The following is a 15422-nucleotide window of genomic DNA, read 5'->3' as shown; positions in this document are numbered from 1 at the left end:
AGGACACTAGTTTCTGCAGAATGCAGTTTGTGAAGGGCTGCTCTCTTGCGTTCTATAAACGTATACTTATATCCATGTAAGGCAGTGCTAGGCACATTAGGAAATACCTAGATAGGTTTTTGCCTTTAAATAACTTAAAACATAGATACCTCCAATTGATACTTGTTCACAATTCCATGTGGTAATTAGATGACTAATTGAAATCTGTTCTCTTTTGGTTTTATTATGGGAGAGAAACAGTATTTGGAAGAGTTTGTGTTCCTGAAGTTGTGAGAGAAGTCTTCACCAAATAAGAAAAATGGTGCAGAGTTTGAGTAACTAGATGACAAACTGTTTACAGAAGCAATGATTGTCTTTAAGAACTGGGTAAAGATGCTTGTTCTTGGAAATATTTTTATTTTGTAGAAGGTAGACACAGTTTCATATGATTTATGATTGTTTAAAAAGACTTGGAGTTTGTTATAAATGAACATTATTTACAGAGAATTTGATTATCATTGTTCAGTAAACTTGTGTCTGCTGCTTGTATCTGGTGAATCAGAAGTATATGTGATTTTTGTTGTGTTTTTGTGTTTCATTCTAATTTGAAAATTAATAATCTATGTGTGTTAACAATGAAGACTTTGGATGTGATCATTCAAATAGCTTAACAAATATTTGAGGGTATTTTGAGTAGAAGTAGAGTTATATGGTTGGGAGATAAGACAATAGTGAACATATGCCTTTAATTGACGCTAGATTGTTGAAAAAGACCACACGTATGAACACAAAAACCTAAGATAGTCAAAGGTATGAGTCCCCAGATGGTACAAGCAGCAAATAAAAAAGTTTGTTGCGAGACGCCCTCTGGGCCTCAGTGCTCAAGAAGGTTTAATGGAGGCTGACCTTGAAGGATGAGTAAAATCAAATAAGTCAGGTCCAGACTAAGCTTGTTTCGTTTGTTTGTTTTGATTGGAAGAGATAAAGGGAGGTGGGAAGAGAAGAACAGGAGCAAAGCCTAGCTGGAATAAGTGCTTGGTAAAATTAGAAAGGTAGAGATTGGCTAGATTGGTTGGACCTTAAACGTAAAGCAAAGAAGTAAAGGGAATGAGATACTTGTGGATTTTCCAACAGAGGAGTGATGTGGTAAAAATGCCATTTTGAGGAGATTAAATGTTGTGGCAGCATGCAAGATGGTTGGAAGGGAGAGTGTTAGGCAAATAAAGCCCATTTCTCAGCCAAATTAACATTTCACTAACATTATGTATAAATAAAGAAAAAAATATGTAGTAGAGTTCTGGATGAGATTGTAGCTTGCACCAGAAAGTGATGATCAGCAAATAGGATCCGTAGTATGGGTTTCCCGAGTATGGGTAGATGCCTCAAGGCCTCAGGTTTCCCATCCTGCATTTCTATCCAGTATAAAAGTAGGGACCTGGTAGAAAGCATAAGTGTAGTCTGTGTTCTTTTTTTTTTGTTTGTTTAAACTGGGAGAGGGAAGACAAGTTGTGTGGCTGCTGACCTTGGTCCTGAATGATAGCTAAAGTACTATTTCTCTTAGAAGTGGTTTGAAATGAGTTGTACTGCACTCTCATGGGCTGGACAGCAACCAGTTTTAACTAATACAATGCCTGAGAACTGCAAGATGATCTTACTCATTATTAGTGGTTAAGAGCATGGATTGTGGGGCCAAATTACCTTAAGTGTAAATCTTTGCCCAGCCACTTGTTATCTGTGTAAGTTACTTAACTTCTCTGTGCCTTAGTGTCCTCTTTTGTAAAACTGCACATACCTCAGGGGATTTTTGGGAGAATTAAATGGATCAATCCATGTGAAGCACTTAGAATAGTCATTGGCACGTGGACAATACTCTATGAAGTTAATCGTTGTTATCCATATATATTTGTCTGTACTCTCACTATAGTGGGAATCCAAGAGAAAGGTGACTGGTTTTGTTATGTATTATGTTGTATGTTATAATCAGTTCCATGCTGCTGCACACTCTTTTGTCAGACTCTGTACTCAAGTTATTGGTGACAGATTTTTGTTTTAAAAGAAACAACTGTTTAACAACAGAAACCTAAGCATACTCTAATTGCCATATGGAATTTATTAGATGTGATTCCAAGGAAGACTGTGTCTTGGAGAAATGGGTCTTGTAAAATTTTAGTCTTACAGTTCCTGTTTTCATTGTATGTACATCTGATAACATGCATATCATCTCTAACTAGTTTAATGCCTTCCGTCTTTTTTTCCAGTATTAAAACATGAATAAATCCCCAGTGTTTTTCAAGATTATTTAAAGGGAGTTGTAATTACCACTCAGCACCTAAGACAGCACCTAGTACAACACAGTTTACGTGAACTCTGGCTTGAGGTTTGAGGTTTGTGTTCTGGATTCGAGAAAGAAGAGGAAGTTTTGGGGAAAGTTTAAAATCCTCGTAAACACTTACTCTAAAAGTATATGAAATGCAGAATGGTTTCATGGCTTTTTTTCAAAATGTTTTACACTGGCTGTAGAACCCACTTCATGAAGTAGTTTGAGTTAAAATGATCTAATATTTGTGTTTTAACTTTCAGCTTTGTGTTATTCTTGGAAAATTTCGCACCACTTGTGAATTCCTTGAACCTGGGCATTGCAAACCCACTTCTGTTGGGCCCATCTCCTTTGCACTTTGCTCAGATTAAGACTCAGTTGGCTCTTCAGCAGCTGAATGCCGTTGCCTCACATAGTTCAACACCACCTTATACTTTATTAAATCAGGCTTTCTTGAAAATAGCCATGTCGAGACCCAGGTTTAATCCACGAGGAAACTTTCCACTTCAGAGACCACGAGCACCTAACCCTTCTGGGATGAGGCCTCCAGGACCATTTATGAGGCCTGGATCTATGGGTCTTCCAAGATTTTACCCAGCAGGGAGAGCCCGTGGAATCCCACACAGATTTGCTGGCCATGAATCTTATCAGAACATGGGACCACAGAGAATGAATGTTCAGGTAACTCAACACCGAACTGATCCAAGATTGACCAAAGAAAAATTGGATTTTCATGAAGCACAACAAAAGAAGGGGAAGCCTCATGGTAGCCGGTGGGATGATGAGCCTCATATATCTGCGTCAGTGGGAGTGAAGCAGAGTTCTGTAACACAGGTTACAGAGCAGAGTCCGAAAGTGCAGAGCCGCTATACAAAAGAGAGTGCCTCAAGTATCTTAGCAAGTTTTGGATTATCTAATGAAGACTTAGAAGAACTCAGTCGCTATCCTGATGAACAGCTAACTCCTGAAAATATGCCATTAATTTTGAGGGATATAAGGATGCGAAAAGTGGGGCGTCGATTACCTAATTTACCTTCTCAGAGCAGAAATAAAGAAACGCTTGGTAGTGAGGCAGTTTCAAGTAATGTGATTGATTATGGGCATGCAAGCAAATATGGCTACACAGAAGATCCACTTGAAGTACGTATTTATGATCCTGAAATTCCTACTGATGAGGTCAAGAATGAATTTCGGTCACAGCAGAGCATTTCTGCATCTGTTCCCACCCCAAATGTGATATGTAATTCTATGTTTCCTGTTGAAGATGTGTTTCGACAGATGGACTTCCCCAGTGAGTCCTCCAATAATCAGTCCTTTTTCCCAGTTGAGAGTGGAACCAAGATGTCAGGCTTACACATTTCAGGCGGACAGTCAGTCCTTGAACCTGTAAAATCTGTCAGCCAATCCATTAGCCAAACAGTTAACCAGACTATGAGTCAGTCTCTCATTCCTCCTTCGATGAACCAGCAACCTTTTTCACCAGAATTAATTTCAGCTGTAAGCCAACAAGAGCGGATGCCACGTGAACCTGTGATTAATTCATCTAATGTACACGGATCAGGAGGAAGTAAAAAGAATTACCAGTCAGAGGCTGACATTCCCATTCAGTCTCCTTTTGGGATTGTGAAAGCATCATGGTTACCAAAGTTTTCTCATGCTGATGCCCAGAAGATGAAGAGACTTCCAACTCCTTCTATGATGAATGATTATTATGCAGCATCTCCGAGAATATTTCCACATTTGTGTTCTCTGTGTAACGTAGAATGTAGTCATTTGAAGGTGAGTGTTTTTAAAGATCACTGTATAATGATACTCAGCGCCCAAGTTTCCTCTAAATTCTCATTTATGAGAATGAGAATATGTATGCTGGTGTTAACGAGGCATTCAGAAATGACAGAAATTAATTTCAGTTGCAACATCAATGCTTACTTGTAATCTCAGTAGCCCTGGCCTAAGTACTGAATTGAGTGTTAGGCTTTCTGTGTTCCTGTAACTGGGTGTACCACACGGTTTGTCCATTTAGTTTGAACTTTTGATTAGTTACCCCAGAAAATTGATGCAACATAAATTTACATAACAAAATTTATATATAACAAACATAAAAGTTATATAACATAAACTATGTACTTATAAAAGTGTCATGTGAGTCACCTTTATTTAAGAGAATCTGTTAGTATAAAAATATAAAAAGTTGGAATAAAATATTTGTACTGCACACTTTTAAGAGACAATATATTGTAGCTTTACACGTCTTGTCTTGGGCTAAAAGACGGTTAATGTCAATTTAAATATTTTCTAACTCTATCTGTACTAGAATTTTTAGTGTTTCCTTAGAAGCAGCTTCTTAAAGTAATCCATAGCAAAATTATTTTGGGACCAGCTGTGAGCTCAGAGAATAAAGTGTAAAATGCTAAAACTTTAGAGAAAAAAATCTCTTAAAAATAAAGAAGCCCTAGGGTACCTTCATAGTTAGTATAGTTAGAAGGAAGTATTTTACAGAGGTGCTGAAGAGTAACGTAGAATATACTGTTTGATAGCAGTCATTGGTGGATTTGAGTAGTACTTTCCAAGTATGTTTTATTTATTATATATGTTTGTAAACCATGTTTCTTCTATTTACTAATGTGATTTGTAGATCTATGTTATAAATGGTCAGGAAGGAGTATACTTCCCATGGGAACAAGCTATGATTCAAGGCGTTAGCATTGACTATACTTTGAATGGGCCTAAAAATCTGTAAGTGTTAATTTTCTTGTTTTTTCTCCTTCCACTGCTGCCCGTTTATTGTCTTTCTATTACCTACTCACCAGGTTTTAGCCAACAAGAATCTGATACCTAGAGGGGCAGGCCCCGTGGCATAGTGGTTAAGTGTGCATGCTCTGCTGTTGGCGGCCTGGGTTTGGATCCCGGGCTCACACCAACATACCGCTTGTCAGGCCATGCTGTGGTGGCGTCCCACATAAAGTGGAGGAAGATCGGCACAGATGTTAGCGCAGGGCCAGTCTTCCTCGGCAAAAAGAGGAGGATTGGCATGGATGTTAGCTCAGGGCTGATCTTCCTCACAAGAAAAAAAGAATCTGATACCTAGAGCTGATGCTTTTTCTTAAGGTTAACTCCAGCAAAGGAAAGCAGCATTCTACCTCATTTTAGCCAGACTTGTTAAGTTCTAGTAAAATAATAATTGCCTTACCCTGTGAAAGGGGATAGCAAAGTCTTGAAAAATCTCAAAATAATTTATAGCACTTAATTATAATCTATAAGTAACCCTGGCCTAAGTACTGAATTGATTGTTAGGCTCTCTGTATTCTATTTATTTTGAACTTTCAGTTAGTCATGATGAATCCAAGAAAAATACCTTAAAATAAAGAACTTAGGTTTTTTTATTCTGTAGAATAGAAAAGGTGTACATTTATTCAGTAGGTATTGACTGATTACTAGTTTTGTACTTGACTATATTAGGTGCTAGCACAGAAATGAAGAACTATATAAAATGTAAACATTATTCTTAAGCAGTTTATACAGTCTCATTGAGGAGAAAAGTTATACACCTAAGCAATTTAAAAAAAGATTAGAGGGCAGCAAGCAGTTCAGTGATTGTATTTAACTTATTTGGGTATGCTGTAGGGGAGAAATATTTAATATTTCTGTCTTGATTTTAGGTGTATATCAGGTTAGGCCAGCGTTATCAGTTTACCAACACCTACTGTGTATTTAGCAGTATGTAATTAAAAAGAAGTATAAATATACTTTCTGGTGTGAAAAGACTTCTATAGTCTAGTTAGATAAGATTAATTGAGTGACAGTGACTGACTTCACAATGTCCCTGTGGACTAGAATGATGTGGGAGGGAAGATTTCATAGAGTAGGTTGAAGATGGGTCTTGAATGATGAGTAAACTTGAGATATACCTAGGGGACAAGAGATGACATTTCAGATGGGGGCAACAACAGTAAGTACTCAGGGTCTTGAAAAGCTAGCCTAAGGAGTTTAGGCTTGAGGTGAGAAGCCTTCGGAAGCTATTTGAGGTTCTTGATAGTGAAGTGACATGTTGAAAGTGTGTTTTAGGGAGATAAATCTGGCTTGCCTGTGCAGGGTGAATAGGAATGAGAAGAGAGGGTAGGGCACCTAATATGAGGCTTTCCTAGTTATTCAGGTGTAAGATGGTGAAAGTCTGGGTTAATATAAAAGTAAAAATTAGGAAAAGAAATCATTTAGTGATCATTAGAGTTCACAGAGATTGCCATTTAAAACAAACGCACACACCTTTTAACAGTCAAACAGCACAATGGACCTAACTAATGAATTCTTCACTACTGGATGACCAAATGATAGGGATTTCTGAACATGGACTTGGATGGTACAAACTACCTCTCGTTTCTTTGATTTATCTTGCTGCCTTGTAAGTGTACATATATATGACATTTTTAGTATGTAGCCAATAAATGGAAATTACCAATTGCAAACTTTTTCTTACTGAGTAACGTGACAATATGTTCCCCACCTCCCAGTGTTTAAAATTATAGCCTGAAAAAAGGCAACAATAGAATGTGAAATTTCTTTTTTTATTTTATCTTATCTTTTATTTCTTTTCTAAATTGGGATTCAGACATTAGAAGAAGAGCTGTCCGTGGTTTAGAAGTTATGCCTTTTTGACTGTCCTTGGTTTAGAAGCTATGTCTTTCTCACTGAAATAATTCAGTTCAAGAAAGTACTGACTGACATAAAAGAATTTTGAGGTGGTTGGGGGATAGAGAGTGAGCTGTGGTAGGGGTAGGTATTTTCACAGTTTGATTCTGGGCCAGCTCAAATCTACACTCCTTGCAACATCTTCTGCTTAGTAGGTAATTATCACTTTTTCTCTGGAGAGGCAGTACTGCTTTTGGACCCTTATCTAATCTGGCTGTTGCTACTAGAGAGTCTAGAAATTGGCATAGATATATTTACTGAGCTTAAAGCAAGTAACGTTACTGACTGAAGTGGGCCTGTTAAAAGATAGAGAGAGAAAGAGAGAGGAGAGTGTGAGAGTGTGTGTGTGTGTATGTGTGTGAAGAACTGGAGAGAATATGCCTAAAGTAGGGAAGCTGTCAGCATTAGCTGATGGTTGCTACATGGAATATATATTCAGTATTATATTTTCTTATTTTTTCAAGAAAAGCTGGAAATCTGGATTTGGGGTAAAATTTCTGGATTTTTAAATGTTTGCAACTTATTCAAATAAAACACTTTATGGTCCAAATAAATCATACCTAACCCACTACCTGCTAGTGTGTCTGTCTGAATGTGAACAATGTCCAGTTAGTGTCAAAGACATGCGTTTAGTAGTAGTAGAGACTCTTAACTGCCAGTCTCTTCTAGCTTTCCATTTCTCTCACTGAGCAGGATGTGCAAACATTTCTTTTTTGAAATCCACAATCAGTTCCATGGCTTAATGAAATAGTTTAGGGTTTGTCATAACTTGTGTTGAGTATTGCAAGTAGTATGCACTTATTTTCAGATAGTTCTTGAGAGGGCAGATTCCAAAGTTAGTGTCAACTGTGGTTTTAATTGTGGACACTTCTAGTTCATCTTTAGCAATGACAAACTAAAATGTTTTGAAATGGAAATGAATAACGTTTTCCTCAAGGAAAATTTTAAAATACAGAACTGTTTAGTGAGTTTTCTGTTTATCCGAATGCTGGAGAAACAATAAAACATTGAATAATAATACATATTGCTTTTAACTAATTGTTTTACTTGGGGGACTGTATCTTTGAAACTCGCATTGCCTCTTTTTTTTTTTTTTTAAATCAGATGTATCTTCCAGGAGCTATTTATAAGTACAGAATGTAATTTTAGGACAGATTTGAAATGACGTAATGTATAAGAAAGCATTTTGTTCGTTGTAAAGCTCTATATGTAAGGGATATTGTGTCTTTGAAATGGTGTTACCCTTAAATCCTGCAAATAAATTAGATTTGATCAGCAACAGTTTTTCATATATTTACTAATTTTATCCTTTGCCAATATAGTGAGTACCTTGTTTGGAATGGTACTGGCCTAAGAGGTAGGATTTTTTGTTGTTAATGTTGTTAGCTTGAATTTTAGAGCTGTAAGTCATTCAGACTCTCTATTTTGAAGATGCCATTTCAGATACGATTGGTGTTCCCTATAGTGTTTTTATATTTGAAATGAGTTCTTTCTGATCCGTGCTTTTATTTTCTCCAAGTTTAAATATATATTTGATTTCAAAATGAGTATCCATGTGTATGATTTTTAAAATGTTTTCTATATTAAAATGTTTTAAAATGGCATCAATGAGGTATGGTGTTAAGTGCCTTTGTTTGGAGGCCTTTTATTTTTGTTTGTAAAAATTTTATTGAGTAGCCAAATGCTACTTATAACTAGATTTGTTTAATTTTTGAAAAAAAAAATTTATGCTGTGTCATTTTAAGAAGCCTAATTTCATTAGTCAGCATGAGCAATATTCTAATATCAGCACTTTTTTCCTTTTACGATAGGATTGGATTCAGCATCAAAATACATCTACTCATATTGAGAGCTGCCGACAGTTACGTCAACAGTAAGAATAATCTTTTATTTTTTATAGGTAGCAAATTTATAAAATATGTTCAGGTATGTTCAGGTGACTGTTTAATACCTTTAATGTGGTACTTTGGAGAAAAATATTTTTAGAAAGGTATTGCCTATTTGAAATATTAATTTTATAGGAGTATATTTACTCTTTTTCCAAAAGGAGAGAATTAAATATGATCCTTTCTTCTGACTCCTTCCTAATTTAATCCTAGTAGGTAGACTTTTTAATATCATTGGTTCATTCCTTGCTGGCTTGCCTTCCTTGTGATGGTTTATCTATTTCAGAGCAGAGAGTCTGCCCTTCTCTTATCTCCCCCCTTCCTCAAAGGATAAATAACTAAAAAGCGCCCAAACCAAACACCAGTATTTAATTTCAGGTCTAAAGCTCTCCTCTGGCTTACAGCCTATTTCAGAATAAACCCTTAAGTAGGAGGTGAACAAGCTAGATGTATCAATTCCTCAGCACTGGTTCTTCAATTCTTCCACCTATTCCTTCTTTAAGACAGAGCACCTGTGAAGGTGAAAAGTATGATTTTAACAGTTTTCTCTTATATCTCTTTGAGTAACATAAAATTAAGTTGCATTCCTCCTAGCCTCATTAAACATGCTGATATAGTTGAGTTTCAAGTTCCTGGTCACTAGACTAATGATAGTAACGTGTTCTTAGGCAAATGGATTTGTGGCAGCTGTTTGGTTTTTGATCTTGTAACAACTTTATGAAAACATCACCAAAATTTTTTGAGATTATTTAGAACTCTTCTAGTCATAAGTGATAAACCTAACTCAAGTAGTTTTTAAAGTAAGGGAATTTATTAGCTCATTTAACTATGAAGCTTAAGGAATGGTTCTAGTTTCAGGAGCAGCTAAGTGGGATGCTCAAACAAAAATCAGTGTCAGAAATATTTTTGTTTCTTGGCTGTTCACTTCTGCTTTGGCCTCATGAGATCCCAGGCACACTTCCGCCACAAAGCAAAATGACCACCATAGTCCTGGACTTAAGTGATCTGTATATCTAGCAATTCCAGGAGTTAAAAAAAAAAAAGCACCTCTTTCTTCATAACTCCTGCAGAAGTCCTTGGTTTGATGCTTTTGGTCCACTTTGTGTTAGTTGTCCATGTCTAAACCAACTATAATAGTTGTGGAAATAGAGTACTCTACCTCGGTTGGTGTCATGTGCCTACTCCTGGTATTGAGTGTGATGGAAGTCCTAGCTGAATCATATAGACTAAGAATAGAGATTGGAGTTGCTTCCCTATATAGATGCTATGCAGACAAACATAGGTTATCATGCAGAGATAATTTGTTACCTGAATTGGATAGACCTTACTGTCGCTGTAAATGGAAAATCTCTCCTGATCCATAAATTTTTCCCACAGATACCCAATGGGATATCTAATTTTTGTGAAGATGAGGGATTTACGTGGGAGTGAGTTATTTGCTATAGGTAGACATTAATGCCAGTGAGAGGATTTTAGCTACATGCGCGGCCATTAATTTACTAGAGCAAATGGTATGTATGCCTATTAAAGCCTTCTATGAGATAAGCATATTTTTTTCATGCACATAGGAACTCTGATTTTAAAGCAGGTGCTTTTCCTGCCTGCCACTAGCTTACTCTATCCTGCATTTTTACCTTTTTCAGGTTGTGTGCTCTTGAATAATTCTTTCATGGCTTTCTCCACTGGAAAAAAATCTGACAAATAAATTAGATTTGCTTTGGTACTTGGCATCCTTACATGGCAAAATATATCCTACTACCTTCTTTTTTTTTTTTTTGGTGAGAAAGATTAGCCCAGAGCTAACATCTGATGCCAATCCTCCCCTCTTTTTTTGCTGAGGAAGATTGGCTCTGGGCCAACATCTGTGCCCATCTTCCTCTACTTTATATGGGACGCCACCACAGCATGGCTGGACAAGCGGTGTGTTGGTGCACGCCAGGGATCCGAACCTGTGAACCCGGGGCCGCCATAGCGGAGCGCACGCACCCAACCGCTACACCACCGGGCCAGCCCCTACATTCTTTGTTTTTTAAGCTGCATTGTGTTCCATTGTGTTTCTTAACCTTAATCTATTTAGTTATTCCTCTACTGATATGTGTTTTGGTTCTTATTCTTTCTCTTAAGGCTTATCTCTTCCCTCTCTTTGTGTTTGTTGGATCTTTCTGGATTATAACACAAGAATAGTTGGTTAACTTGAGAAAAGATACGATGCATCAGAGTTTTAGTATTAAAAATAATAAATAATAGCTGTATGTTTATTGTGTGCTGGGCATTATTATAAACACTTTACATAATTTATTTAATCTTCAAAGCAGCACTATGAGATATATGTATAGTGATTGTTCATGATTTTACCAGTGAGGAAACTGAAGCATAGAGAGGCAACTTCCCTACTCTCACACAGCAAATAATTGGCACAACTAGTCTGTCTAGCCCATGTCTCTTTGCTCTTTTTTCCCCTCTTTGTCCTCTCAACAGTTTACTCTGAAAAATTTCTAAGCTGCAAAAAAGTTGAAAGGATAGTAAACATTCATATATTTTTCTTTATTCACCAGTTATTAACATTTGCTGCATCTATTTTATTATATCTTTATACATTTTTTGAACTATTTGAAAATAAATTGCAGACGTTATGACACTTCACTCCTCAATTCAACATCTATCTCCTAAGAATAAGCAAATTTTTCTACCTTGGTTATCTGTGATAACCACAATATAACACATTTAAGAAGAGTGATGATAATTTCATAATGCCTTCTAATATATAGGCCAAGTTCAAATGTTCCCACTTCTTTCCAAAATAGCTTTTATAACTATCCCTGCATACCTCCTACCCACACCCCTAATCCAAGATTCACGCATTGCAGTCTCTTTTAATCTAGAATAGCCCACTTTGTGCCTTTTTTTTTTTTTGAGGAGGAGGAGGAAGAGGATGTTTTTGTAATGTTGGCTTCTTTTGAAATGTCTAGGAAAATTGGCTTGTGGAATGTCCCACATTATGTACTTCTCTGTTTCCTCATTAAATTCAGGTTGAACATTTTGTCACAAAACCTTCATAGGTAATTGTATACTTAGTCTATCACATTGAGACACAGATAATTTAAAGATAAGTTACTTAGGTCCTTGTTCTTAGCCATTATGTTAGACTGCCTGTGTAAGAGGTATTATGCTTCTGAAACACATTTTAAACTAGTTAGGCAGTATACTGGTGGTCCAGACTCTACTTTCAGAATAGTATATGTGCTTTATCTTTCTGCCCTGGGCAGCAGAGACAAGAACATGTATTCTGCAATCAACCTAGTGAAGATTTAAAATATTATTACCAACTCTTGAATAATAGTTCTCAAGCTCTTATGAATCCATAAACTGGACAGCTCTGGAAATTTAAGGACTTCTGTGTGTTGACAACCAGCTATGTTTCCAGCGTTATGCATATAAGGAAGCTAAGGCTTACTTATATTAAGGAACTGGCCTTCAGATACATGGTTGTTAAGTGGCAGCACCTACACTTAGACCCAGCTTGCTTTGATCCCAAAGGTCTTGCTTTTAAATATTATACCAAAAGACTAGAAATTTATCTTGTAATGAAATGAAAGTTTTAAAAAGTGTAGGAGTAGATGAGACAAAATTATTCATGTTTGACTATTGTTAATGATAGGTGATGGATGCATTGGATTAAAGTTAACTTCTTTTTTCTTCATAGTTTGTTACCTTATAGTTACAAGATGCTCCAGGCATTATGTCTGCTCTCAAAGCAGGAAGAAGGGAGCAAGAAGTAGAAAGAAATCTGCCAGTGGTTTTGCACCTATGTATCGTCGGTTAGAACCTGTCACCAGCTAGCTATCTTCTGAGAGGCTGAGAAAGCAAATATTTAGCTTTTTTAGCCTTTGTACTAGAGGCAGGCAAGGGAAAAGGGAGTTGAGAATTGCTTTTGAGTTAACCTGCTAACAATATCGGAGACAGATGGCAACAAATAAAAACCACTTTACCTTTACAGTCATGTGTTGATTAACGATGGGAATGCGTTCTGAGAAATGCATCGTTAGGCAATTTTGTTGTTGTGCGAACATCATAGAGTGTACTTACACAAACCTAGATGGTATAGCCTACTACACACATTATGGTACTAATCTTATGGGTCCACCGTTGTATATGGGGTCCGTTGTTGACTGAAACGTGGTCAAGTGCATGACTGTACTAAGGTTTTAACTTAACACTATTTTCCTGCCAGGTGACTTGTTGAAAGAGTTTGCTGCCTCCATTTCCTTACTTGGCTCTCCTCTTGGTTACTGAAATTGTATTCTTGAATATTAGTGATTTGATGATTTAATCACCATTTCCAGTTAACATTTAGAGTCTAGATTCTCTAGAAAATTTGAGGATGAAGATGTCTTTTTCTTAGGCTTCTATCATGTTACTGTTCCTCCTACTTATTCTTTCTGTGATTACCCCTTAATCTCTTTCGTTGGTTTATCTTTGTCTGCTTTACTGTTAGCTGTTGGTGTGCATAAGATTCTGTCCTCAGCCCTCTTTTTCTCCTACAAACTCCATTCTGTGTTAGTCTTACTTTTAGTACTATAGTTGTGGCTTCTACATGCCTGATTTCTAAATATCTCAGCCCTCATCTTTTCCCTTAATTCTAGATATTCATTTTTAGTTGTTCTGAAAACATTCCTATGTTCACTTCAGAAATGTTTATTGATTCCCCATTGCCTTTTACTTATGTACAACCTCCTTACCTGATTTCAAGGACCTTCATAATTTGTCTCTGAGCTCACTTTCCAGGTTTTCCCCCTCATAATTCCTTTTCATCATTTCCATGCTGCAGACCGGTTCTTGAATAGAACACGTGCTTTGCCTCCAATCTTTCTTTTATGTATTGCCACTGCATGAAACCTAACCTGATACATGCCTATTCATAGACCTTTTTAAGGGCTCCTTGGAAAGCAACCTGTTCTGTGAATTCTCCCCTGATTCCTCCAGCTAGATGTATCTCTGTGCGGTACCTCTTGGTACAGTGTAACGGGCACCATTCATGTTGTGTTCTGTAGAATGGTGTCCCCTGGAGTTCTTCCAAGTGGGGTGAACTGTCTTCCCTCTTTTAACCCCTACCTAAGCTTGTGTCTTATACCTCTCTATACCTCTTAGCACTTTTATGTGTACTGCCTGTTTTACTTAAATAAATTTTGAAGTCTTTAAAGTATGGAGAATGTGTTTTTTTTCCTGAATTGCTTACTTGCATAATACTTTGATTATTTATTAATTAGACCTTCAAAATATTTCACTTCCAAGAAAATTTTTCGTATTTTAATATACTGATAAATCACTATGTAAACTTAGGTTTAAACAGTCCTCCTGATACAGGGAAAGATTAATTGAGCCTTATAGTCTATTTTAACTGTTCATTAACGTTGTTTATTCTCAAAATAGGTACCCTGATTGGAATCCTGAGATCCTCCCATCAAGAAGGTAATTTTTTTTAATAGTGGTGTTATTGAAACTTGATTTTCTTTTAAAAGTAAACAAGTACTTTTGTTTTTTGAAGGTATTGTTTTGAGTTGAGTACTGTTTTTCCATTTTTACCTTTAAACAGCAGGCAAATGCAACAATCTGTATGAATCTTTCTTTAATTACCCCAGCTTAAATGTCATAGCTCCCCTCTGTGAACTTTGACTGTTTTTGGTCTTTGCTGATAGTACTTTATGCTTTTATTATTATTTTATATTTGTGGGATCTTAGATTTTAAATATCTTGAAGGCTGGGAATGGTTTTATTAAGCTTTGTATACCTTAGGAGGTCCCCATTCAGTGTGTATGTGTACAAGTACAGCATTCAAAGAAATATTTGTAGATTGCAAGATCTTTTAGAAAAAAATTGTTGAAAAAGATGTTTATGTAAATCATTTCCTAAATTATTTATATAACTTAATACTTTCAAAACATAATTGGATATAATAGTGGTAAAGGAAAAGCACAAGAAATTGATGATGATATTCTTCTTTAAATTAGCAAAACAGAGGGATCCAAGCAGTTAGAGGACTGATCATCTGTTCTGATTGTTTCTTATTTATCTACAGGGCTGAATTGCATTATAACAAACAGGTTTTTGTTTTAAATAAGTACATGGTGTCAGAGTTTGTTATTGTTAATAGACTGTTTTTAAGAAGGTACTTTTGTCATTTGATATAATTTAAATTTACATTAAATTGGTGAATCTTGTGGGATTTTTTTCCATACTTGTAGAAATGAAGGCAATAGAAAAGAAAATGAAACTCCAAGACGACGTTCTCATTCCCCCAGCCCTAGACGTTCTAGGAGATCAAGCTCAAGTCACAGATTCCGTCGATCTCGAAGCCCAATTCGTTATATATATAGACCAAGAAGTCGAAGTCCAAGAATTTGCCATCGTTTCATTCCTAGATACAGATCCAGATCCCGTTCACCGTATCGAATGAGAAATCCATTTAGAGGTAGTCCAAAATACTATCGATCAGTTAGCCCTGAAAGGACATCAAGGAGATCAGTGAGATCAGCAGGTACACTTATGATCGTGAA

The 15422-nt window shown here is 36.4% G+C and overlaps 1 protein-coding gene across 8 annotated transcripts in view; it reads left to right on the top strand.

The window, feature by feature from the left end:
• Positions 1-15422, top strand: part of ZNF638 (zinc finger protein 638) — an 81757-nt gene that overhangs the window by 15006 nt on the left and 51329 nt on the right. For all 8 annotated transcript variants that reach the window (XM_058550985.1, XM_058550980.1, XM_058550984.1 and 5 more), the window contains exons 2-5: positions 2560-4075; positions 8794-8855; positions 14299-14337; positions 15111-15403. In XM_058550985.1, the coding sequence (XP_058406968.1) occupies positions 2762-4075; positions 8794-8855; positions 14299-14337; positions 15111-15403 (1708 nt within the window). In that variant the 5' untranslated portion in view covers positions 2560-2761. The remainder of the gene's footprint in view (positions 1-2559; positions 4076-8793; positions 8856-14298; positions 14338-15110; positions 15404-15422) is intronic.

This window comes from Diceros bicornis, chromosome 12 (genome assembly GCF_020826845.1).
Source record: "Diceros bicornis minor isolate mBicDic1 chromosome 12, mDicBic1.mat.cur, whole genome shotgun sequence".
NCBI lineage: Eukaryota > Metazoa > Chordata > Mammalia > Perissodactyla > Rhinocerotidae > Diceros > Diceros bicornis.
Note: the sequence above shows the minus strand (reverse complement) of the source record. Positions and strands in the feature narration are given on the sequence as shown.